The following is a 24,684-nucleotide window of genomic DNA, read 5'->3' as shown; positions in this document are numbered from 1 at the left end:
CGATTTCATTGGCTGGAGCTAAGCTATAATATTCAACTGAAACTGCACCACAAACTGGAAATATATATCACTGCATTATTAGTCGAGAGAGTAGACAGTTTGAACTGGACTAATTAGACCTGTAGGACTGTGGACGCAACACACTACCCATAAGGTTGCTGAAAACTCCTTGAAACCCCACGACCGATTTCGCCCCCTTTCGGGTTCGTCAAGTAGGTGCAGTTTTCACGAAATACACCCATTCTCAAAACAAGTTGGAGTAGTCTTCCGGCAAAAAATACATAGTGTGATATTTTGAATACCTTAGCAACCGAAATGAGAGACCGCCTTTGTGCAGCACATTCACTTGAAGAACACCATAAGTGTTGAAATTGGCTAGCAAATGAGAGTAGTTCGCTAATTGCGCCCAACTTGGGTTCAAGTAAAACAACATGAAGTTGACGGAAACTAGGGGAATACTCCTACCGGACGAGTCCCAAGAAGGGTGAAACCGGTCGTCAGTTGTCAGAGTTTCCAGCAACAGTATGAGTAGTATGCTCCGGCAAGAAAATATACTCCGATATCTGGAATATCGTATTAACTGAAACATGAAGCGGCCTGTTTTCAGTCTGGTTCCAGTGAGATAGACACGGAAGAGAACGAAAAGATTGAAACTAAATCCGTTAAAGTGAAAAACTGCACCAAGTCTATGGGGAGACCGATGTCGCGAGCATAAATGGTTCACCAGCTTCGATCCAATTCCAAAAAATAATTCGGCCGAATAGGCCAACAATTTGCTTGGTTCCAAGGAGGCCTGTACTTAGAAGTGTTCATGGTGAGCGGAATTTCCGAGATTCTATAGGAGTGGGTCTTCAGAAGTTAGGAGGGTGAATTAACTTCGATGAAATTACCAAAGGTAAAACCGAAAATTGGGATAGATAGTTTGATTCTTGTGGTACGACACGTAGAATAGCGATACCATTACCAGATCGGATGATTCATTGAAAGAGCGCAGGTAGGTGAAAGAGGAATACGGGTGGTATGTGAATAAGCCGCAGCGCAGCAAATAAGTAGGATGTATTGAAAATGAAAAACAAAGTCAATGGACCGAAACGCGGAGTCGCGTGATCTTTTTTGGCAGACAAGTAAAGCGGAACAAAAACAAGTCTTGGGCCGAAAAACAGTTTGGGAAATGCAACCAAAACCCACGTAGGAGCCAGGTAAAAAAGGAGCATCAGAGAGAAAGGTGTGTACCTTCCTTAGCTCCAATGAAATGAAATCATGGGCGGTTTTGCTTCCTGACAGCCGGTAGAGACCAACACAATTCAGGCCATAGCGCTCGACCAAGGTCACACAGAGCTCCACAATAAACGGGACGAACTGGAACAAGAAAAGCAAAAGCGATGAGCAAAACACCTTATTCAGTAGAAACGTCTCATCATGATACAGCAAAATACTGGTCTTCTATGAACCACAAAGCATTCCTTTACATACAACAGTTTTTTTAGTAAAGTTCAGCACCTAAGCACAACAGTTTTGCAATCGTGCGTTCCAAAGAATGGTGAAATTCAGAACTGCGAGAAAGCGACGCCATCCCACGCAGTCAACTTTCCTAAGCAGGGAATTAAACATGGTTAATGGTGGAATCGCAAAGCTATGCCTACCAGTTGGAGCGAAGCACTAATGAATAAGTGTCAAATTAGAGAGGATGCAGACAACAGTATGCGTAAGCCTGCTGGCAATCAACGTTCATTAACTATAAAAATCACTCTATTTGTGCTTTCCACCGAGATCTTAAAATATATTCAAACGTCTTGGTCAATTTGTGCATTGTAATCACATGATGGGCAAACAGACTTCCCGCAACTCACTAGCCCATTGTGCGGTAGATTGTTTTCGCAATCGAACCATGGGGGATTGGATTTCTACGCTGCATCTCGCACATTTTCGGCTCAAGAAGCAAAAAACTTCCCCACAAGGAACAAACAATTCGGAAAGTTTCCACAAAAATACCGACTATCAATACACAGACTGATAGAAAATGATGTCACGCATCACCGACAACTTACGGGCGATAAAGTACTCCTGGGGCATTTGTGCAGAGGTAGTGGTCCACTGAGTGGCTGCGGAAGCGGGACAAACGCGGGTGTTGTCCCAAAGGTTTCGGATGCTATCATGACATGATGAACCTGTCCGGTTATGGAAGCCACGGCTGAGTGCTCAGATAACATACCACTGTCGATATCAGAGGAGCTTCCCGTGAACACCATGGTCGGAGCCTTTAGAATATCTTCATGCGAGCTGGTTGAAGGCATTGGAGACGATCGAGACCCTTGAATAGAAGGTGGAAAGTAGTACGAAATGTTCGGCCATGATCATCATCATTGCTGAAAGTAAAGCTTTTTGTACATGCGCGATGCTCCATTCTACAGACAGTACGAACGCGACTGACACCCACTCGTTGTACTGAGACTACAAAAGGGAGTTGTAGGCACATGGAGAGTCATCTCTTATGTTAAAGAACACAAAACCCTTTTTGGAGTTACACGGTGCGAGATGAAAGAGTTCAGTCATTCCACCAGCAAGAGTAGTTTTCTCCAAAGAACTGTCACTGGGTAATGTCAACAAAAGAGAAACAAAACTAAGAAGTGTTTTTATCGGTGAGTTTAGGGTCTGGAATATGTTCTTGTTTGGCAGATGACGGATGATACCAAACGGGATAAAGGTTCGACTGTCAGGCCATGGGATCGACCCACCTTTGTATCGTGGCGGAAGCCAAACCTGACAGCGGACTTGTTAACAAAGTACCATGTCATAAGGAAGGATGAATGCAACAAAAACGATTGCTTCTGCACACCCTAGGTGTTTCTTAAAATGTACACACCAGCAAAACTGATTTTAATGCAGTCACTTAGTCCCACCTTCGTTTGTTCAACTCGCAAGAGACCCAAAACAGTTCGGGTGCGTCGTTTATGGACTAAAAACTTGTGCTAACGACTAGCAACACCCAACCTTCCTCATCTTAATCTGGCTTTGTCCGGGAAGGAACTATATAATATCTAATTTTATTCACATCAGTTAATTGGGTTGGTTTTTTAATGTGTGGACCGAAATGCGTGTCCTTCACTGTTTTACGATAAAGCGCCACAGACCACTAAATCTCGGCTACTTGGACATAATAAGTAGGCAGGTAGTATATGTGTGCTTTGACCTGCAACCGACAATCGGACCACTGTCTTCTGTACCAAAATAAGACGCCCGAAGGACGGTTGGCGAACTGGTTGTTTTCGTACATTCTAACAAAGTTACTGATGTTCAGTAGAATAAAAACGCGAAACTGATGAATCCGATTGGGTTTATCAAGGTATTAGAGTTGGATATAGTGTTCGTCTTAGCATACTGCGAAAACGCACCACAAAAAGTCAGAAAGAATGGAAACGGTCTTTAGGTGGGTCATTCATGCAAAGAATAGAGCAATTAAAGGTACACGTTTACAAACCCCATTCAAATGAATCGCATACCTTTAGTAAGTTTACTAATCGTGAGAGAATATAGAAATCCATCATCACCATCAACAGGAAGACAGCCTTTCCAACTGTTCAGAAAACTCGAGCCCAAGCTTAGACAAGAGAGTCAAGGGGTTAAGGTTGGGTTCGGACGACGTAAGTTTACACCTTAAACACTGAACTACTTCGAGCTAGCATGCGCAGAAAGGTTTGCGAATATCATACAGCCTTTGTTTTCACATATTTGTGGGTGTGCGAGAATTGTTTGAAAGCATTTCTACAAGTAGTGGTACCCGACAAGGGCGATTATTGTCCATTTTCGTTTAATTCCTTCACTGATGAAACAGTGAGACAAAATCTGGAAGTATTCGGATCTCCCGAGCGGATATCTTGTCCATTTCGAATACGCACACGATATTGTTCTCATATTCGAATAGGCACATGAAACTCAAACATCACTGGAAAAGCTAAGCAGGGTGGTTCAGTTATCCAAACATATGCGATGCAACCACAGATGCTTTGGGACGAAGTCTATGGACATGCTCTTAAGGAATCGGGGAACTAGCGAGGCACTATACGCAACTCGGGAGTTGCATTAGTTCTGACAGTAGTGTGACGGATGAAGTCAATGTACGAATCTAAACGGCTGGGAATGCGCTTGCTAACTGGCGCCACCTGTTTAGTTAAGGCGCATATCACTGGATTTCGGTGGGCGCATGCATCAGACTACAATGCGAACTGCATTGTTTTACGGTTGAGACTTAGTTAATTGGAGTTGACGACGAGTTGACATCGTTATATCCTTGACCGCGGATGCTTCAGAACTGTGGCCGGAATTAGCCAATTTGCAGTGGGTGATCGGGAAATGGGTTTTTGGTAGAGCAAAAAGGAATTATCTCAAGGAATATATTCAGAACTGCAACCTCGGGTGGCACGGCCGCGCGCTACGCAAGCCGTGGTACAATCCCATAAGGACTGACAGAAGACACATACCGCCGTACCCTGACATTTCTCTTACATTCTTCATTTGCGCACTAAAACATGCAAGTTATATAAATAGAGTAGAAAAAAGTTGGACAGACATCAATTGCTTGATTTCTGAAAGTCACATGACCGATATCAGAATAACCAAACTGTTTGCTTCAACTGTTTTGGTTATGGGGCTGGTTTGATTTGATCAGCAACGCCTCACTTCTCGCTAAAACCTTCTGTTGGGCAATAAAATTTGGAAGATCATCAGGTCAATCCGATGGCGGCCAGTACTTAACGGATGGCTGGCTTCTGGCGGTACACGATTCCGATTTGACGTGTAACCCGACGGTTTTGCCGACACGATCTAGAGTACGATCTTCCGAGGTGGATGCTGTTCTCCGTGCCCACTTCAGAGTGGTGGAAACGAAGTGACGAGCAGAATAAGACAGGACAGAAAAGAGTGAAGTACGACGAGGCTCGTGCTACCCTAACTGCGCTTGGCTGAATATACTGGGAGATATAGTCGCTAACAGATATTGGGGGGGGGGGCTCATGCTGTCCATTTCGATTCACATTCTCTGAGTGTTGAAGGTGTAGACAGTTAGGGAACTTATGTCAGACTAGCTCTGGTTACCCCCGTCCCGTTCCATTTTTTTCATTCCATGGTTTTTCTCAGATAAACTGATATGCCTTCAAGACAGTGGAGCACCAGTATTGGTGTAAATGATGCTGCTTGGCCTGGCGTTTTTGACAAGCTGAAACGATATTTAACTTATTCCGCCAGGCACCACGTTTTCCGTCTCTTAGGATTTCCTAATGCACCACTTGTCCCGACCAGTCTTGAGGTAGCAGGCAAAAAGTTGCTCCAGATAGCTCCCATGTGAATCGAATTACCGACATGGTGGAAATGCTTTCCTCGCCTTCGATCAGAAATATGGATTGTTGTGAGATACAGCTTGAGTCAGGATAGGGCTCCGTTTTAGGACACACGCATATAGTGAAGCAAACCTATTTATAGCGATTCCTTCAGCCGAACGACTTGTTTCGTGTATGGAAGTTGCCTAGGGAGCTTCTACTGACAGTTTTTTATTTGATGGCTGGATGGTGCGGACAGTGGACGTCACAAACGTGAATGGTTTACGCTTAATCTAAAAAAACTGAGCTGTGATACGAACAAGGCGCGAGTCAGGCAGTAAGGTGAACGCATATGCGTGTCCCAGAACATGATCAGCTCCCAGATAGGTGACGCGACAAGAGGCATGTTGCTAGTATTTTTTCTGAAATTTTACGCTTCCGATAAGCAGACGCTGATCAGCACGAAGCTGTATGAAGCGACTATTGCTGTCGACTTTGAGAACATTTACTCCAAGTTTGCTGCCGAGATGAATTTCGTGCGTGCCGACCACTCCAACCGGGGTGTACAAATTGCCAGCTGGAATACTGATACAGGGTGAATTTTGATTTCCGCAGGAGTCAAGAAGTTTCTCTGCAAAAGGCGCTTTTGGGAGTGTGGTCGCTGCAGTTTGCTTGTGCGTGCATACAGATAAAGAAGTGCATTTAGATCAGGATCCTGACAGACTACAGACAGCCGAATGTTCACATAAGTTCAGTCGAGAAGAGTGTCTTCGACTCTTGTACTCAAAACAATAACCATAGCACTGAGACAACGGAGTGTGGACCTTACGAAACCCTGAGAGTAAACAGTGGGGAAGCTGAGCTGTCATGTCATGTTCAGATGTATGGTCGTAATATGCTGACCTGTTTGACAAAAACACTGAACGCTGAGAAATGTATCACAAGTGGACGTTGGTTTGTAGGGTTACAAACAGCCTGGATCGTGTTGGGAGAACAAATAGAGCTGAAAGGGATTAAAGGAAAAGAGAGTAGCGGCTACTTCNAAGAGCTGAAAGTGATTAAAGGAAAAGAGAGTAGCGGCTACTTCTACACTGCGTACGACGATGATAATTTGCAACCGTCAAGACAAAAGGAGATTTGATTGAGTTACGGTATCGGGCGCGTCTAACTCAAGAGTCTTACCCACATGGTAGTGGGAGACGGCGCCGTTTTGTTCCGGGGCTCTGCTCCTAACCTTTAACTCAATATTCCGACCCGAAAGGAAACGGATGTCAGGGTTGTATCGATAGACCTTACCCAGAGTCAACGGCTCACTTAGCTGTGACCGACTTGCCTACCCCAAAGGGTAGAGAATAAGCATACTACTCACGAAAAGTACCTTTTGAGTAAAACCAGACTTTTGGATCAAAAAAGAAGTACTTCGACCAAACTTAATAACAGGCCGTCGGTCAAGAGTTACGCGATCGAAGTGCGCGGCTTTTTAGGCCCGATTTCACTTTATCGGAGAGAACAATAGGACTTTACCCCCAGCCCGTACGTAGTACGGTGACCCGCTGACATGGTTGAGTCTTGAGGGACAAATGTTCGGCCAATTTAGCCACCGGAATCATTACAAAAATCCAGCCAGGCCACCATATGTCGAGTTGCCAGCGCTTGTTGGGTTCGCATACGTCGATCAAAATATTAAGAGGCGCCAAAGGTTTGGGTCAACATAGTTACTTGCTCAAACTGATAACCAGTTGATAAAATAATATTCCATCCCAGAAATGAATTCTATTGTTTGACGCTTGAATTTTTTAACAACCAGAAAATCGATAAACCTTCCGCAGCTGGGGACAGCTAATTAGCTGTCCACGTTCTGTCCTCATGAGGCAGTATTATCAGGATTTCCTTCGTTTGATGCGGTAAAAAATCGAGGTCAAAAAAGTATGGGACAAGATTCGTTCACGGGAAAGTGATGGTCAGGATGAATGAAGTCAACCGCAGGCATTGTGAACAAAACCGGAAGTTACGATGGGGTGAAGGTTATCGTCAAACTATCACATTAAATCAGCTGGAAAGTGGAGACTGTTCCCTGAGTAACAGCCCATAGCGTGCGGCGCAGTGTTGGGTTGTAATGGCTTGTTGGAATAGCAACGAAACTATGCCGGACAGTTGTATGTTTCATTCCACTTCCTGAGCAGTGTTGTTCAGAATGACACGAAGAGGACCACAGCAGAGCAAATAGAAGGGGCGCAAGCAAACAACAGCGTGAAGTGGTGAGGCAAATCTGGGGAATTACGAAGCGGAAATAACTGAGCCTTGGTTCATTAACAGTAGGAACGGAAGAGGCTATGAGGAAGATGGAGGTCACAAGGAGTTTTCAACAAGAAAACCCAGTGGCACAAGTGCATGCTGTGCTCATCGCAGAGGTTTAGAGGACACAAAAATAGGATGGGTGACTACATCAGTGTCCACTAGGTGGAGTACTTGGTTCTTAGAAAACCAAAGCGCCCACAACATATCGAAAAGACGAGCTGTTTTAGTAGCCCGTACGGAAAGCTCGCCACGGGTAGACCACATTTCTATTGTGGAGTTTTCGTCGCTATGTGGAATTCTTGTTGTAACAGAGAGTGGTGAAAATGGCCACACTAACAGTCACTTGAAATTAAATAATAAACGTGAATAGTATTGAGTGCATTTCGCTTTGGAGAAAAACACCGGGTCACAACACGCTCTGCAGTGCTCAACCATATGAGGTAGTCTTTTCTCCGACAGGGTTCGTTGTGAGAGCATTTGCTGGGCCGACAGTGAAAGAATTTTATGGGTTCTGATTAGATGCTGATTTGACACGACCGATATGATGAACATGGAACTGTTATGAACATGGGGCGTAATCCTGGCAACTAGGTAGACTCAGTTGCAATGGCTCCGTATGTCGCAATTCAGATTGTTCAGCTCAAAGCCAAGCGCAGCAGCCTATTTCGTCAATACGCTCAAGCAATGCCCTCCATGGTAAACCCAAAGATATTTCGATTGCAGAGGTAATCGACGTCCAAGATACAGCAGATGCAACGGCATCATCGGACGTTCGAGCAGCGGAACTGAGACGTCTTCAGGTGTTCGACAATCGTTATCTTAGAACCATAAATCGTGTGGGTTGGTGTCGGCGATACCGTAATGAGGCAGTTAGAAAGCGTGTTTTCGGTTGTGTAACGGGTACTTCCATTGAAGAATGTGTCCAGCACCAGAAGCTGCATTGGTTGGGACATGTGTTACGTATGTCGAACCATCGTTTGCCGAAGAGTGCTGTTTTCCATGCCCAATTCAGAGTGGCGTAAACAGAGGGGTGGCCAACCCTCGATTTGGCAGAGTGTGAAGGCGATTACGAAACGCTTGGGTGCTGTCGGTGTTACTGACCTTCCAGGGTGATTCTCGCGTGATCCTTACTGCGCCTGGTTGGAGACACTACAAAATATGGCTGCCAACCGATGTCAGTGGCAGTCATGTTTTCAGTTTCTATCCCGACGGCCTGAAAGAGTCTCTGGAGGTGTAGGCACCTCGGAATGATTGGGGTTAGCTAGCACTGAGTCCCTTCCCCGTCCACCTTTACTCTTTTCTTTACAATAAGGCTTTCAAATAAATCATGGTTGTACAGGAGTGAAGCATCGGTGTTGAACACTGATGTCATACAGTCGATGATGATGACGATGAGCGTGTCAGGTCAACGAGCTGAACTAATCATCCGGCATATCATCAAAGACATCGAGAAACATTCATCCACTGAAACAACGTGCAAGACAGGGCAAGATGTGAACAACGAAAAGATGTCAAACTAACTGGACTTCATTCCCAAAACTCAGGCGAAGATCACAGCTGTCAAACAAATGTTGTAGGATGACTCCAGCCAACGTTGTCCAGTGGTGTTATACTGGCTGTCAGATATATGGAACGACTGTTTCCATCTTATCATTGAGTGTCGTCCAGTGTAATAATATGGGACGTTTCCAACAACAAATGCGTTAAAGTTCCAGCCTATCTAGTCAAATCTTGACATCACTACATTATTGTCGGATGATACACGAACCAGAATTCAACTGAACGTCCAACGGCTCACGATGCATACAAGAACAGAAGATGCTGGGGGTATCGCTTGTGTCGCAAAACTTCGTGAGGCAGCTTTTTTTCTGACTACAAGTTACCACAACACAGTAGGAAACATCAAGGCGACAACGATTCTCCTTGACAAACCGTGTCCGCCAGTATCCACTTTTCATGACTCGATCGCTACATAAAAATTTAGAGTAATCTCATGCGTCATTTTACCGGAAATTTGGATAGCGAGCATGTTGGCAAGGCAGTGAACAAGCCCGTTGAGACCACAAAAACACTTATCCCGATAGCATAGTGGCATTAAGACAAACGACCAAGGAAGCATGTAAGATTCAATCAGATATCTCTTGGACTAACGCGATCCCATTCAATTTTATAATCGGGTGGAACATCACAGCGCGGACGCAACCACGTCCAATCAACAAGGCTTCGGCAAAATTTTTTTCAGAGGCCCAAATGAAATGAATTGACTAGGTCACTGAGCAGCGAGGAACCATTGCCCGCATGGTTCATTACTCTGAGCTCCCAAGTTGTAGTCTTGGAGCAGTTACGAGAATATGGCATGCACTGAAGAACGGATCAACAAATAGAATGTGGAAAACATGCTTCAACTCTGTACTGTTTCTACAGCCGATTTCCCGACATTGGTGTCGATTCCGTTCTGTAGCTTCACGCTTGTGCAGCAAAAGGGCGTCATATTAGATGTGCTAATAGACAGCTGCGAGACTGCCACCTTATGACTTGTAACATTTTGTTTCTCTTTTTCGCAACACGTGCCAATGTCCACTACTGTGATTGCATGCTACAATCGTGCAGCATCCACACGCTTCACAATGTCGTTCGCCTACCGAGTTGAAGGCGAAGGCAGCTTAGTTTTACAGAACGCCATAGTGCTGTGGATTGCACTATCTGAAATAAATTGACATGCATTCGGGGCAGCCGGATAAGGGAAGAAAACGGTGTAAAGGGACTCAGTATGAAAAATAATTCTACAGAAGTCTTGGTGGATGAATTCTGGTGTGACGGGACCAGATTGTATTCTGAACAAAACCGCAATTCCAATGATCGAAAGTCCTTCTAAATTACTTTCCATGTCTGCGAGTGACCAATGGCTACAGAGAGTATAACGTTCTCGAATTTCTACCACACAGAGACATCAAATGATCGAACAAGATTGGCGTAGGGTTCAAATGAGCCTCAGAATAAGAATGTATCCCATCCACCCATTTTCCAATACTCAGACCCAACCAATCACATTGCCAGAATCCAGCGGCAAGCCGAACTGGAACTCGCGAGATTTGATACGGGACTGTAATCAGTTTAAAAGGCGGAAGCCCAAGTCTGAAACAAAAACAATGAGCTTAGGAGATGATAGTTGAGTCTCATTTGTTCTGCTACCTGGGCGCCCGGAACTCACTCTTATCTCCGATGTATCCACCTAATCGATCACGATTGACATTCTGTGTATGGGCTTGTGAAGACAGACAATATCTAAGGGTTTGTGTACGGAGCTGCATGCCAAGTCGATGAGCTTAATATAGGACAAGGACTAGGGCGCGCACTGGCGCCAAAAGTCCCATGGCTCAAAATGCGAACACTACTTACCAACTGCTGCCGTTCACAATTAAGCAACCCAGTCATAACCCAGCCCTCTAATTGTACGGCTGATTGGCCGTAAACGGACACTACAGCTAGTAGAGAGCTATCATGAAGTGCAACACAAAAACCCTGAAAACTGATATTTCGTCTTGTCAGTGAGGCCAATCTATGCCTAAAAGCGGAGAAGCACCGTATGGCTGCTTCACCCTTATTGGGTTCATATTAGGGGTCAAACTAGGTTGCCAAAAATTCTTAATTGGAACCGCCCGAATCCCCTCACGCTATCATCCATCTATAAGTGGATCAGAGGAAGAATAATCTCACGAGATCAGTGAAACTTCTTTCTGTGAAGTCTTCACTCGGGGAGCTGGTGGATACGTGACCACGTGATGTAGTTTTTGTGATTGAAGGACGAAATGCACCATATCCTGACTAAGTGGGAGCAAATTAAACTGTTCAGCCGCTCGTAGCCGAACGGTTAAGGGTTCAACCAGTGACCGGAAGGTCGCGGGTTCGAACCCCCTTGGAGTTTCGTGCGATGCGCACTGCCGAGTAAGGATGAAACAGCTGTGCAGTGCTTCTAGACTTCACTGACCGGAAGAAATCTCGATTTAAAATTAGCTAATCTCTTGGGTAAATAGCCATGAATTTTATGAATCTTCCTCAAGGAGAAAAACCGCATGTGCGCCAGAATCGTTCCCACATGCATAAAGCTTCCCATAATGGGAGAAAGTATTGTGCTATGGGAAGATGAAAAATAGTTAAGTCAAGAACTACCAATAGCAGTAATAGTCTGCCTGGGGCATGGAGTTCTAAAGAGCTTTTCTGAATCGGTGCACACCTGTAAAAGCAAAATTGATCGCTCACTACAACATGAATGTGTCTAAGCGTTCAATGCAAGTAGAAACGACCCAGATATTCGACAACTGAGTGTCGGTTGTTGTGACAACGGACAAAAAGACAGCGGAAACTCCATTTCACCATCCGATAAGCCAATGGCCAGGTATAAACAATGAGGTCAGATTTTTGATGCCAAACAAGGTGGAAGGAGGGAGAGAGAGAAACCTGCAAGTTGTAAACAATCAGATGACACAAAGTAACTTGCCCTTGTGTCCATAAATGGAGAGTGTATTAGCATGTGTGCCATTAGGTAGATGGGGTTGAGGATACATATTAGCTTAGCTATCGCGGTTCAATTCGGATTGTCATACAAAAAACTTGTCGAGTTCTACGAAAATTTCCGCTTTCGACTGGTCGATGCTTTGGAACGAGTTCATTGGTGGGAGTTGGATGAGAGTGATCAAAAACGTCAAAGTGGGCGAAGTACGGTTGTCCCTCGAAGGTTGTCCCGCACAAAGGGTAACAATGAAGATGATGTCGCCCGGAAGTGGGCTTAACTAGTAAATGAAGCATCAACAGACCAACCAAAAAGGGCATTTTTCCGAATGAGGGCAATGGTATCAAGCTTTAGGAGTGACACCCTCATCTACTGCGCGTCACACAATGCAACCAAATGAATCGGGTTCGGAAATACGTCGGGGTCTACTGAGCGTCCTTCTATATTGGTAACCCTCATGACTAACTAGTGACTTTCGGATGTAAGTAGTCTTAAATGCGGCTATTCTGCCCTACACAAAAGGTCACCCGCCTCTCCTCTTGCACGTGAATATATGAACTATTGAAGATTCTCCCGACAATTTGGATTCACTCGGACGTGGGACTTTCATGCGACCAGTGGAGCGGACTGTGATAGTAAATACTCACATATGCGTGGTATCACCAGATTATCAACTCTCGTAAAAGGAGTTCAACCATTACTAAAAAAGGTTTGTGTTAGTACATTATCACCTCGGGTAACAATTGAGTTCAAATTGCCGGAACATCATCCCGTCCGGCCTCACGCATACAGAAACGTCAATTTTCTCAGGTTCCACAGAGGACGTCTCCAATGCAATAGCCATGCTCAACCAGAAGAGTTCCACAAGCGAACAGGAGGGTCGTTCTGGTGCTGATTCGCCATTCTCCCCAGAAAAGACAAAAGATCACAAGAGTAAGAGCCTTTGTCATTGACAATCATTCCTCCCGCTAAACTTACAACGGTGTTGGTTGTCATAAGAAAAAAGTCAGGAAGTTTTAGCGTGACTTGGCTGGATCGATGGTCTGTCAAAGAGACGGGTTTGAAAATATCACAGTTGAAATTGAAAGCAAAAGTATGTAAGGTACAAGACAGGACCCCGTGACCAGAGTTTAGAACAAGTATCCGTGAATTCACTTCTGGTGGATGAAAAGGAAACATTTTGGCCAGGTTAAGAAGCTGGCCAAAAAACAAGCCAAGAGGTTCCCCAAAGTTCAGACCAAAACAAGTCTGTCCTATTGTGTCTTATGATGACATCTTACAACCTATGCCTTTCCTCCAGCAGTTCCTCTCCATCTTTTATATTCCGGATCCAAAGAAGATGAAATTGTCTGTTACATTCATTCGTGGGACTCCTCAAAAGCGATACACCCGCAGGGGATGCAGTAGTTGATTTTATAAAAGCCTGACAGCTGATGTTATTCCAATCCTGCGGATGTCCACAAGCTGAGAACCTAACATTATCGAGAGTTGGTTCCATGAAGACTTACCGTTTGGAAAATCACTAGCTTCTGGACTTAGATACGTAACATAAGGACTCTGAAGAGCAGGAGTAGGAGAGACGCAAGCCGCTAAGCGTAGAGGTGCTGGACTACTGATCGGTTCGACTGCTGACCGCACATCCAAGGAGGGTGGTTCAGTTTCAATCTGTCCGAAGTGTTCCAGCTGTGACGGCATGATATCAGACTGCGAAGCAGTAGTGGACTTGGAATGGGTCAGAATACCGTGAGTAGATGCGAACCGTCGAGCGGCACTGGTCATCTTCGACGTCCGGGAATGAGCGCAAGGGTCGTCGGAGGCAGTTGCAACACGACGCATAGGATGCCACGCCTGGTGAAACCAACCACGACTTGAACGAGAAACCTTTTTGGACGAATCGGTCGAAGTGGCCTTAGGCGTCGTCTGAGAAGATACCAGTCGTGCGTCTGCAAAATTCCAAAGACAGATGCGAGAAACTTGAAAACTAATACGAAAAAAGTAACTGGGGTTTCAGAAGTAAGCCAAGTGAAGCTGCTAAACTCCTCGTGAGGGGTATCATCAAGAACATCGATTGGACAGTGAAAATGATAATCAAAGAAAAGACTAGGTGTCGGATTAACTCAAGCTATCCGTAGGGAACAGCATTTTGTTTGACAGAAAAGGTAATGTTTGAGAGTGGAATGGTAAACCTATACGCTGGACAATCACACGCACTCAGTCATCATGCCAAAATGTCGTAAGTGCAAACTGCCCATGAGCTACGACGATCATACAATATACTGCCTAGACCGTCTGTTCAAAGAAACGCTACTTAGCAACATAATCCACCCGATTTCTGCAGAGAATTTCCAATCTCATGGGATGATACACCGGCCTGTGGAGAAAGTCTATATTTCTGCTCCATGAGAAACTGACCCTCCGAGAAAAACCTTGAAAGAAACGGTTCAAGGGTCATCAATTTAAGCACTGGTGAATTTAAACATTGGTTTCGAATTCAAAGCGAGAAACATGCATATGACTTGTAGGCGGTGCTGAGATTTTGAAGTTTCGATAGAAGTTTCACCTTGCAGATGGAGTCAATCCGTCCTACTAGGCAGAGGATCGCCGTTTCGAATTTCTTACGGATACACACCACTGCATGGTGCTTCTCAACTTTTCACCGCACACTGGATACAGGGACAAGATGAAATTAATTCTAAAACGGAAAATCTCGTAAATCAAATGAGGCTTTTGGCTTGCTCTCGAAGTGTGCTCTCGAACCACATGAGATGAACGCAGTGATTGAAGGATGGTAGTGCCATATCGTACGATTTCACCGGCTGACTGCGGTCGTAGAGTATCGAACCACTAACCGGAAAGCCGAGACGTGGAATTCCCTAAGAACTTGCGAGCAGATCATCGATAACTAATAACAACGATAAAACAGCTGCAGTGACTTCCAGCTGTTCAGCAGACAATTATTTCATCCTGCAGACGAACTACCTATTGAATATTCGGTAAGCATTGAGCCAACCCTCACACTGTAACAGAAGACACTAAGCTGGTCCGCCAAGTTGCGTCTTCTGGTTCGTAGATGCGATTGTTGCTGACCGTAGAACAATCGAAGTTCCACCGGAACTGGAATACAAGTCAAGGTAAGACCAGTCTATTTAATGAAAACTTCGTTACGCAAATGAAACCAATCTGTCGGAAAGCGAAGAAGCATTGCACAACTGGGAATCATTATCAGTGCACGTTTCACAAAACCTCAAGGAACCTCGAGTTTTAGTGGTTTGAACACTTAACCGGGTAAGATTGCTCAAAGTGTGAATCTACTGAACCCAACATCTGCTCCTCGACTTCCCCCATCTAGGTTAGTGCAATCTGGCGGCTTCCTTCGGGTAGCATGGCAGTTAGGCACCGAAAGGCTGTTAAAGCTGAACGATTTCGTAAACCCTGGCTAAACCGCTGGTGACCGAACGACTAATTGTCCAAACTACTAGCTCAAAGGTCGTGGGTTCAAGAGTTCCTGAGGTACCGTGGCATACGAACTGCTGACGATTCCCAATAAAGATGAAACAGCTGTGGAGTACTTCTGGGCTTTTCGGCGTAGATTGGTTTCACTTACAGGACGAAATCACTTCTAAAACACTTCTAAAACTACAACTAATGATGGAAGCTGGGAATCGAGTACCAATCACTTCTGGGGATGATTTATATGGTTAGTGTGCGAGATTTTGTGGGTTTCTTTCACTAGGTTGTCACAAGAAATTCGACAGTGAGTGAAATGACACGAAAATACGCATATATCGCAGCTAATCGAATAACTCGAGAAATTGGTTTTGAAGTGAAAATAGAAAGTCACGAAAGAGGGAATTCAGTAAGAGTTACACGTTTACTCGATCAGAAAGAAGTACTCTTGGGAAAAAATAATTTATTCAAGCATCCACAACTGCTTGTGTGACTGTCTGGCTTACCTGACGTGATAACCATTTTCACGCTTTATGAACGAATCCCATCGCTTAAATATGATAGTACATGAAAAGATGGCACCAACAAGCCAAAAAACGACACCCTTTGGCACTACTCATCCGCACTCTCACCGGTCCGCTATCTAAGGGCACTATCCTGTTGGGCCAAGTAGTACATGATCACGGGAAATTCACCTTCCATGCTTCCACCTCCGATGTTTTGATGGCGGTGACCGTTGCCACTGTTCAAAGCCACTGAGGGACGGAGGCCGGAGGAGTGTAAGAATAGAAGCAGCGAAGTAAATTACGTCAACGCAAGTAAATCATACAATAGGAGGAGCAACGAAAGGACAGCATGACAACTGTTTCAACGATTCGTTTTCTTTCCGAAAAAGGTAAACAAAGACGACTGACAACGAAGGTGGATACCTACCCTTTGGCTTCATTCCACCATTCGCTGACTCTGCGGAGCTAGTAATTGGAATCGGGTTGGATATCTCGATGGTTTTGGTAGAACTTGAAGTTTGCAGCCACGACGGTAGGTGAGCCCTCCCGATCAACGGCATACCAACTGATGCGGCAGCCGTTCCAACTGCGCGAAATAGTGGCATACCACCAGCTGGCCCCGCCAAACCCAGACTAGATGAACGACCCGTGACTGGTTTAATACGTCGAGGATTAGTGCGCGATTGTGTTTGTGTTCCGGTTACTTGGATCTAAGAAATATCAATACGGAGGATCGGGTAAAAGTAGTGCGCGTTTTGAAGTGGAAAAACTCTCGAGTCGTTAGTGACGGACATACGGAGTTATATGCGTTTTTACTACACATAGTCTTGTGCTGAGCAGATGTCTCTATAACAGACTGCAAAAAGTGGAATTTGTACAATATATGGTCTTCATATTGCGTTCAATAATCCAGTCGCAATGAACTCGTGTGAAAACGTTCTGCCATGGTACAACTTTCTGCTTCCAGAAAAAAACATTTCAGACTCGACTAAACCAATGTCTTTTGAATGAGGAAGTATCTCTGATGTCAGCTCATTGAAAGGCAAGATGAGTGTGCTGACGAAAATCAAAGGAAGCTAAACAAGAACTGCGGGGACTGGGTAGGTTTGACAAGTTTGAAACTGCTACCATAAGTTACTACTAGTAAACACTGAAGTAGATTACTAGGCGGATTTGTCTAACGCCACGAATTAACGAGACCATCAAGTAACAAATTTTGACTCCCCACACACTTTTGGAATCGGCAACGGATGACTGTTACCGAAGGCAAAATGTACTCAGATACAAACACGGAAAAGTTCTTGAAACCTACATCTTCTGACTCAGCCCCTTCCGTCGATTTGATAGCTGCAGGCTCGGGACCCCAAGAGCCAAAAACGCTCGATGCAAGCTGTCGATCCAGTATGATGTGGCATTTGAGGTGTTGTTCGGGCATCAGTACGTTCATCGTACCAAATACTGGATCAGCCAAAGGAAATGTGTCAGACTTCAGAGCTACAGATGAGGTGCATTGGTCCATATTGTTCTGCCACGTGACTGTCCCACCGGATAGGGTGACGTGCATATGTGCCAAGTACGGATATGCAAATGTTGGCTGCTGGAAGGAGAGTAAAGATCCTATTATATACAAAATCTATCCCTCCTCAAAGTAAGGATGAGCCTTGGGACCTGAAAAGAGAGAACGGCTATAACGGAGCGTCCTTTCATCGATTCCTTATACGTTAATTCACGATTTACGTGATCAAGGTATTCATGGTAGCGCAAGCTGAAAAGATTTTCGGAAGAGAAAGCGCTATGGGGTAGGCAAAGCAGCGCGTNGTTGGTATAAGGCAATCCTAGCTCCTCTGAGACCAATCGAATCATGGAGAAATCACGGGCCCTCTGTAGGAGAAAGTCCCTTTTGGAGTGGCACCATCATTATGATCGTAATCAACATTATCACTAACAAACGGGGAGGTAAAGGGTAGCCCAATTCTTGTGTTGGTGAAGCAGAGCGTGTGAGCTGACGAGTGAAAGATTCGCGACTCAAGCCCATGTGTGATTTCTTGATCGGCCTTGTACGACCGCTTGGACGACCGCGTATTACTTGAGTAGTTGTCTGGACGGCTACTAGAGGCGATCGATGCAGCGTGGAGGTTGAGGTGTAAACGCATGAGTATGAAAGGTCATGTTTCGGACTCAGCGACAAGGTGTGTTTGCATTCGTAGTCAGCATGTGAGCCCGATGCACGGCAGAGGTTAGTACGCAAACTCATGAGTATAAAGTATGTGGTTCAAGTTCATCCTTGGCAGTTGAACTGACCAGGGTGTGGCTAACATAACTATGGATCAACTCTTGAACTCCCTATAGGGTTTACGGCATGCATGAGATAAAAGGATGTCAAAGCTGATCCTGATTGTTAACCAGTGAGTCAACTTGGCTTCCGCAACAGAGAGCTGCTAGATTGAAGTGAAAAGTTACCTTTGTGCATTGGAAATAAAATGCGACATCAGGGGTGTCTGACAAAGTACAAGTTCAGAAGTGGTGAAGTCCGGACACAAACATCCGATACACGATAATCTTTCCAAAACAAAGCATTCCTCGAATCTTGTGTAGGGTGTACTCGAACAGAGTTCAATCCTTTCAAAGGAGGCCAAACACTCTCTACGGTAGTCTATTTTGAGGGTATCACTGAGTGGCTCACAACCGATACGGGTAAGATAAGCAATAACTTCATCTATTTATAGTTTTATAGTCCCCTCTGTTTTCGACCATCTGGAGGTCGAATAGCGTTTTCTTGTGCAATCATACCGTGTGAATTATCAGCATGGTTTCAAAGATAATATAAACTTGCCGGAAGGTGATGGGCAGGTTACAACACACGGTCAAGCAACGGTAGTTCAGGGCAAGCAGTCATTAATACAAAGTTGTGAAGATGGAAATGTCCATCCCCATTAGTAGATTCCCAAAACGGTAGACCTATTACCGACAGAAAACGGATTTCCAACTCTTTCTTCGGGCTACCGAGATGATGAGATCCGACTACCGTTATTCTTAAAACGGTGGACGTATAGCATAAAGATCATGTTATGGTTCAATGAGATAAAATGCTTTAAAAACAAGGTGGAGACAAACAACAAGTCAAGATATATGCTAAACAGAGGAGGGAGGAAAACTCACCTTCCGAGTGGTGGTCGACGGTTCACCAGCGAGGTGCGTCATAATAAGGGTATCGTCTGCTCGTCGAAGATAATAACGTTCCCAAGGGGCTGTATTCGGGAACTGTTGTAGGTACAAGGTGAGAAGCAGAGGATATTCTCACTCAAAAAACTGTGAAAGGAGCTGAGCAAGCACGCACTTCAAGCATGTGATCTAGGTACAACAGGACGGTTCATGCAAACATATAGCGGAAACCTGCCAGTAGACAATTAACATTGTACGATCAGCTGTTTTGTGTGGTTTATTCCGGGAGACCTGACGATCGTTCTGATTCTGTGTAAGACAACAGTTCATCTAGGGTGTAGAGCGACTCATGCCGCGTGGACAGTCTCGGTGGAGGATTGAATCAACAAAAGCATTCATCAGCCCACCAGACGACTTACTGTTGCGCCCATCGCGAATGGTGTTTTATGTTCGGAAGGCCGTTTGTGGTCTAACAAAAGAGCATTTTCACACTTGATCGAGTTAACCAAGTTCTCTAATCATTTTTAAGTACCAAAAGATGAATGTTTCCTTCGCACAGTGGACGTTGGACTTCGCATCCATGTAGAGGACAAGTGACGTCCCCAGTTACATGGAGCTTGTTGTGATTTGCTACCTTAAAGGACTATTTTCCACCGAAGAAATTCCACTCTGGGAGGCTCCATGCACATTTACGATCCTGCTGCATTTTCACACTGGAGATGATTTAAGGACTGTGTCCAACTATGAAACACCATCTTATAATTAAACCTCCTAAAGTGGGCAACGACTCTTAGGAGAGGGTTAGGCAAGCTAATTAAGATCCTGCGCCAATGAGTAGTTCCTCGAATGATGCATATTGGTTCATCTTGGGTTTGAGATAACCTAAATGCCGCAAGTTTTCACGTTACTTCTTATGGAATGTACTCAGCCTTCAGAAGACAGTCACAAAAATGTGGAGTGAGCTGAAGTGGAAAGATGCGGTTCTCGATCACAAAAAAGACAGTTCATGTTGTCTGTCCTACGAAAGGTCGAGAACCAAAGCCCAATCAAACCGTGCCCAATGGCAAATGGAATTTTCGATCCTGTTGGTGAACCATAACAACAGCGAGCGCCAACCTTGAGATTCAAGGGCCTTCATAACTGATGATGGTTTGTAGCGTCAGGGGTTCCAGATGATAGTTTCGATGCACTTAATACCAAGGTTAACTATCCATGATCCAGTAAACTGAGCATCGAGTTGCCCGACACTGGATTGAGGCGGGCGCTGAGTAGGTGCCTAAGCTACATTTTATTCTGATAACTGGAGGTGTATTTCGGGAAACGGGCATTCTCTATTGGTGGCACGAGTCTAGTTCATTCCATGCAACCTGAAACGGAAGTGCACCCTAGACGGACTTTTGACAGCATGCCAGGGTTTTGAATGGAGTTTCGCTCCCAATTTCCCAATTTATAAAGGGTTGGCCAGTCTTCGAGCAAAGCTGGAGGCCATGACTAAACTTCTGAAGAAAAATGCCTTGAATCAGTAGGACCCACACCATTCACGGTGAAATACCATAACGGAAAATCTCCAGTATTGATTGTTTTTCTGTTGCTATGGCCTAGTCCATGGACCCTGCTTTTTAAACAGAAGGGGGACAAACCCAAGAAAATATGGATCTTGGTCTGGAGAACTGTAAAGACAAAGTAACACTCACATTGTCCTCAGTTCTGGAGGGCACCTCAAACCGTACCAAAGCGGTACACGAATGGGGAACTGAGGGAGGGATCACTGTCGAAGCACCTTCGACCGACATATCGGACAGGAAGAAAGGAATGGAGTTCGGCGGACATTTGCACGTGTAACTTGACGGTCGAACCGAATCCACCGATCGACTGCCATGTGAACGTATTTCCACCAGACTGTTGGTTGAGCTGCCCACCTTGTCTGATGGCAAGACTAGAGCACCCAGAGATGCTGAATTATTTGAACTTTCGTAGTCCAGCTAAATGCAACGGACAAAAAATGAAGAAACTATGAGGAAATCGGCTTCTAAGAGCAGCGACGTGTTACCTGTTTCTTGACATAGGTACAACTAACAATACTGACTCAGTGTGAGTAATCAGTCGCAAACAATTTACCGACTGCATGAAACTGGCTTCGTTATAGTGAAGGTTGCTGGTGATTTAAGGTAAGAATCTTATCACAGAGATGTCACATGATCAGTCTGGTTGGCTGGCCGATGCCATCTAAGAATGCACCAAGCTGTACGACGTGGCTGGTTTATCTGGTGATGATCTACTCATCTTTAAATTATTCACACTTATCGTAGTTTTTCTCCAGCAAAAAAGGCGTTTTCGAATGGGACACGGATGGCACGGGAATCACTTAGTTCTATAATGTGTGAGGCGTTGTTCAGACCACTGCTTTCCTTTGCTTTTCACCTCCTCGCTTCAACTCGCAACATCCAAATCTACAACAGTAAGGGTTATCCGATAGAATGGAAGCGAGATGGACCAAGCGGTTAGAGCACCAATTTACTGACCGGAAGTTCCGTGGTTCGAACCCGGCCTCTGCTTCTCGACTTCCCCTGTCTGGGCTTGGGCAACCTACGGTATCCCAGCCCTCGTGCTTCCTTTTGATGGCATGGCAGCTGGGCACTGGAAGAGTGTTGCAGCTGAACGATTTATTTATCCGATAGGATTGTGAACAATCTCGCCTTGGTAGGCGGAGGACCTTCAACACGACGTGTCATGTGCCGAAAGGGTACGAAATGCAACAAAGACCAGCTCCTTGATCCGACAGCTGTTCCATATGCACAACGCTCAAGATTTAAAGACGAAAACTCAGAAAGCAGTGTCCTTGATTGTCGTATGAACATAGCAACAGATCATTGGAGTCAATCGAATAATCAATATGAAATAACCGTGTGTCGATACTGACACCACAAAAATGCGTTTGATCGAAAATGTTTCTGCACCATTTAATGGGTAACCCCTCTCGGTAGGATCAGAAAGAAGTTGGTCAATGGGGCAGCACCTACCCGGTAGGGCAAAGCGAGAGTTCCTAAGGGCCGTACATAACCACACAAGTTCTCAAAATATGAAACAATATTAAAGTGGGTATATGAAGTTCAAGGTTGTCCTGTAAGTGCTGCGGGATACTTCACACAGAGATAAGGAAAACCCTCTGGTTGACCCGAAGGTAATGAGGTAATCAGATACAAAAAGATACGAGTAGAAACAGGTGATGTCTGAAGAAGAGCAAATTTGATGCCTGGACGGTCAACATGGGTTGGCTTGCTATTTGCACGACATAAAAAGAAATTAAAGATAGCCTAAGTAACAACACCACCAATTCTGTGATGAGGGAACACAAACTGGCTACACTAGGGGGTTTGTGATCTGTTCACACAACAGGACACTTGGAGGTCCTCCTTCATCTACTTGTGGGGCAACTCGGAGAAATGATGATTCAACTTCGCAGTCTCGAGCATTTTGTTCACCCGGCACACTAATTGTCCAGCTGTGGCACTATTTCTGTGCCTAGCTACCATGCCAACGGAATAAGGCATAGGGGTTAGGATGCTGCCAGGTTGCCCGTGCCTAGACAGAAGCAGTCGGGATTGAGGTTGGGTTCGAACCACGGACCTTCCGGTCCGTAAGCTGGCGCCTTAACCGATGAGCTATCTCGAGCTCTATATCGAAGAACCAGTTCAACATTAAATCACGTGATGTGAACTGCATATTGAAAGATAGGTGGCACCACACTACAAATGCAAATTAGTCACACTGTCATCTATCACTTAACCGTAAAGTGTCCCATCCGGAAGGTAACGGGTTCGCACCTTCCTCAGGATTAGGGCAATGGATGCTGTTGTTTCTGAATGGGGACAGGACAGCCGTACAGAACTTCTCGGCTTTTCAACATAAATTGGATCCAGTTGCCGGATGTGATCCACATTAGATGCTGGATTCCTATGTACAGTGTAGGCGTCAGTAAAAACCTCAGGCCAAGGTTCACACAAGTACTGACTGTTGTTAGCAGACAGCCTAAAGTTGTACGGAGCTTTGGCGGATATTCGTTGGTCACCTTATGGGGGTTCCCACATTGCACACTCAGTTGGTCACAAGTGACAACAAATCATAAAAGAGATCACGGGCCAAAATTCACTCACGGGATTGCCAAAAATGTGTCGTATCCGCCGCAGGTGTCGAACGGTTCGTGCAACTTGTGGTCCGGGTGGAGAGGAGAACCCGGTGGCTGCTCGGGTAGGTAAACTGTGAGAAGAGCGGGGAGATGAACGAAAAGTGAACATGGAATTCGGAAAAAGCACGGTGGATATCCACCGAATAGGCGTCAGGTGGAGAGTGGTTCGGATTTTCTTACGCACTGAACAAAAAAGTCAGAAAAGCTCTTTCGTCTGAAGGACATACCACGAATAAAAGTGTACCGTGTCTCTCTAACCACATTTTGATTGTTCCTAGTGTAACGGTGATAGTACTGATGGGGAGGCACGCGAGTAGTAGAATTTCGTAGAATTTCGCTTAGCGTCTTTTGAAAAGGAGAAATCTGTTGCGGAATTCGTGGAGTCACTTTGTAACATTTGCTTGGATTTGAGCGAGAAATGATTGGATTCAATGAATCTCCAGGAAATTTCAAGAAGAGGCGTTCAGGAGAAGATGGATGTCCAGTTTTTGTAAACAAGATGCAAGTTAGAGTTTTGCTTCCCTGTCCAATGGTTTGTAACCGGCCAGTTGGTATTTACCAGTAAATAACTCCGCAGCGAGGGCCTTCTTTCTTTCACTAGTATAAAAGAACGTCTGGTCTCACAACCAATAATCACCAAGCGTTGAAAATCAAACTTTTGAGAAGGACCAAGGGATCCGGCCCTGATTTTCTCTCACAAGAACGGACTGCCTACTCTCTTGTTCAGGATGTCTGCAGTAAAGGTGCGAAAAGTAGCAAACTTTCGTACATATGCCCACCATTGAAATGACCGAAGGTGAAAGAATTGGTGCAGCTGGAGGGCTTCGTAATTGGGACTGAGAAAAACTCGGTGCAATTGGCAGACTAATATCATGTGCGAAGCCCACATAATAGGCAGTGTTTCTCAGGGGAGGTTTAGTACTACGTGAAGGCTAGTGGTGGGAGTTCGAAGTCTCACTGAGGGTGCTCTAGTGAGAAATTTCCGTCGCATAAACGTATTCGTTGGAATGGAGGGGTTACAAGTTCACTGAGCACAGGGATATCTCACTTCTTGAAGCCTGTCGTTCGGTAGAGGCGAAAGGAATCGTATGGTGAATATTTTTATTTCATACATGCTTTATCGCTGAGCGTCAAACAATGCGTTTACACTAACCGCGTTGCTCTGTTGTTGTTTCCTGTGGATTCACAGTTCCCATTGCACTTTGTCCACAGCTTCCGTAGATTCGACGTCTACTGTGGGGGGGGGGTAGTTATTTCCAATGA

At 45.0% G+C, this 24,684-nt stretch overlaps 1 protein-coding gene across 1 annotated transcript in view; it reads right to left on the bottom strand.

The window, feature by feature from the left end:
* The window catches only part of T265_08105 (hypothetical protein), a gene marked incomplete at both ends in the record, with an annotated part of 67,325 nt that overhangs the window by 11,164 nt on the left and 31,477 nt on the right, over positions 1–24,684 (bottom strand). Inside the window, 8 exons of the mRNA XM_009173812.1 lie at positions 1,234–1,359; positions 2,049–2,311; positions 13,629–14,063; positions 16,501–16,783; positions 17,386–17,670; positions 19,233–19,334; positions 20,930–21,217; positions 23,390–23,492. Of these exons, the coding sequence (XP_009172076.1) occupies positions 1,234–1,359; positions 2,049–2,311; positions 13,629–14,063; positions 16,501–16,783; positions 17,386–17,670; positions 19,233–19,334; positions 20,930–21,217; positions 23,390–23,492 (1,885 nt within the window). The remainder of the gene's footprint in view (positions 1–1,233; positions 1,360–2,048; positions 2,312–13,628; positions 14,064–16,500; positions 16,784–17,385; positions 17,671–19,232; positions 19,335–20,929; positions 21,218–23,389; positions 23,493–24,684) is intronic.

The sequence above is a fragment of the Opisthorchis viverrini genome, assembly GCF_000715545.1.
Source record: "Opisthorchis viverrini unplaced genomic scaffold opera_v5_202, whole genome shotgun sequence".
Taxonomy (NCBI): domain Eukaryota; kingdom Metazoa; phylum Platyhelminthes; class Trematoda; order Opisthorchiida; family Opisthorchiidae; genus Opisthorchis; species Opisthorchis viverrini.
Note: the sequence above shows the minus strand (reverse complement) of the source record. Positions and strands in the feature narration are given on the sequence as shown.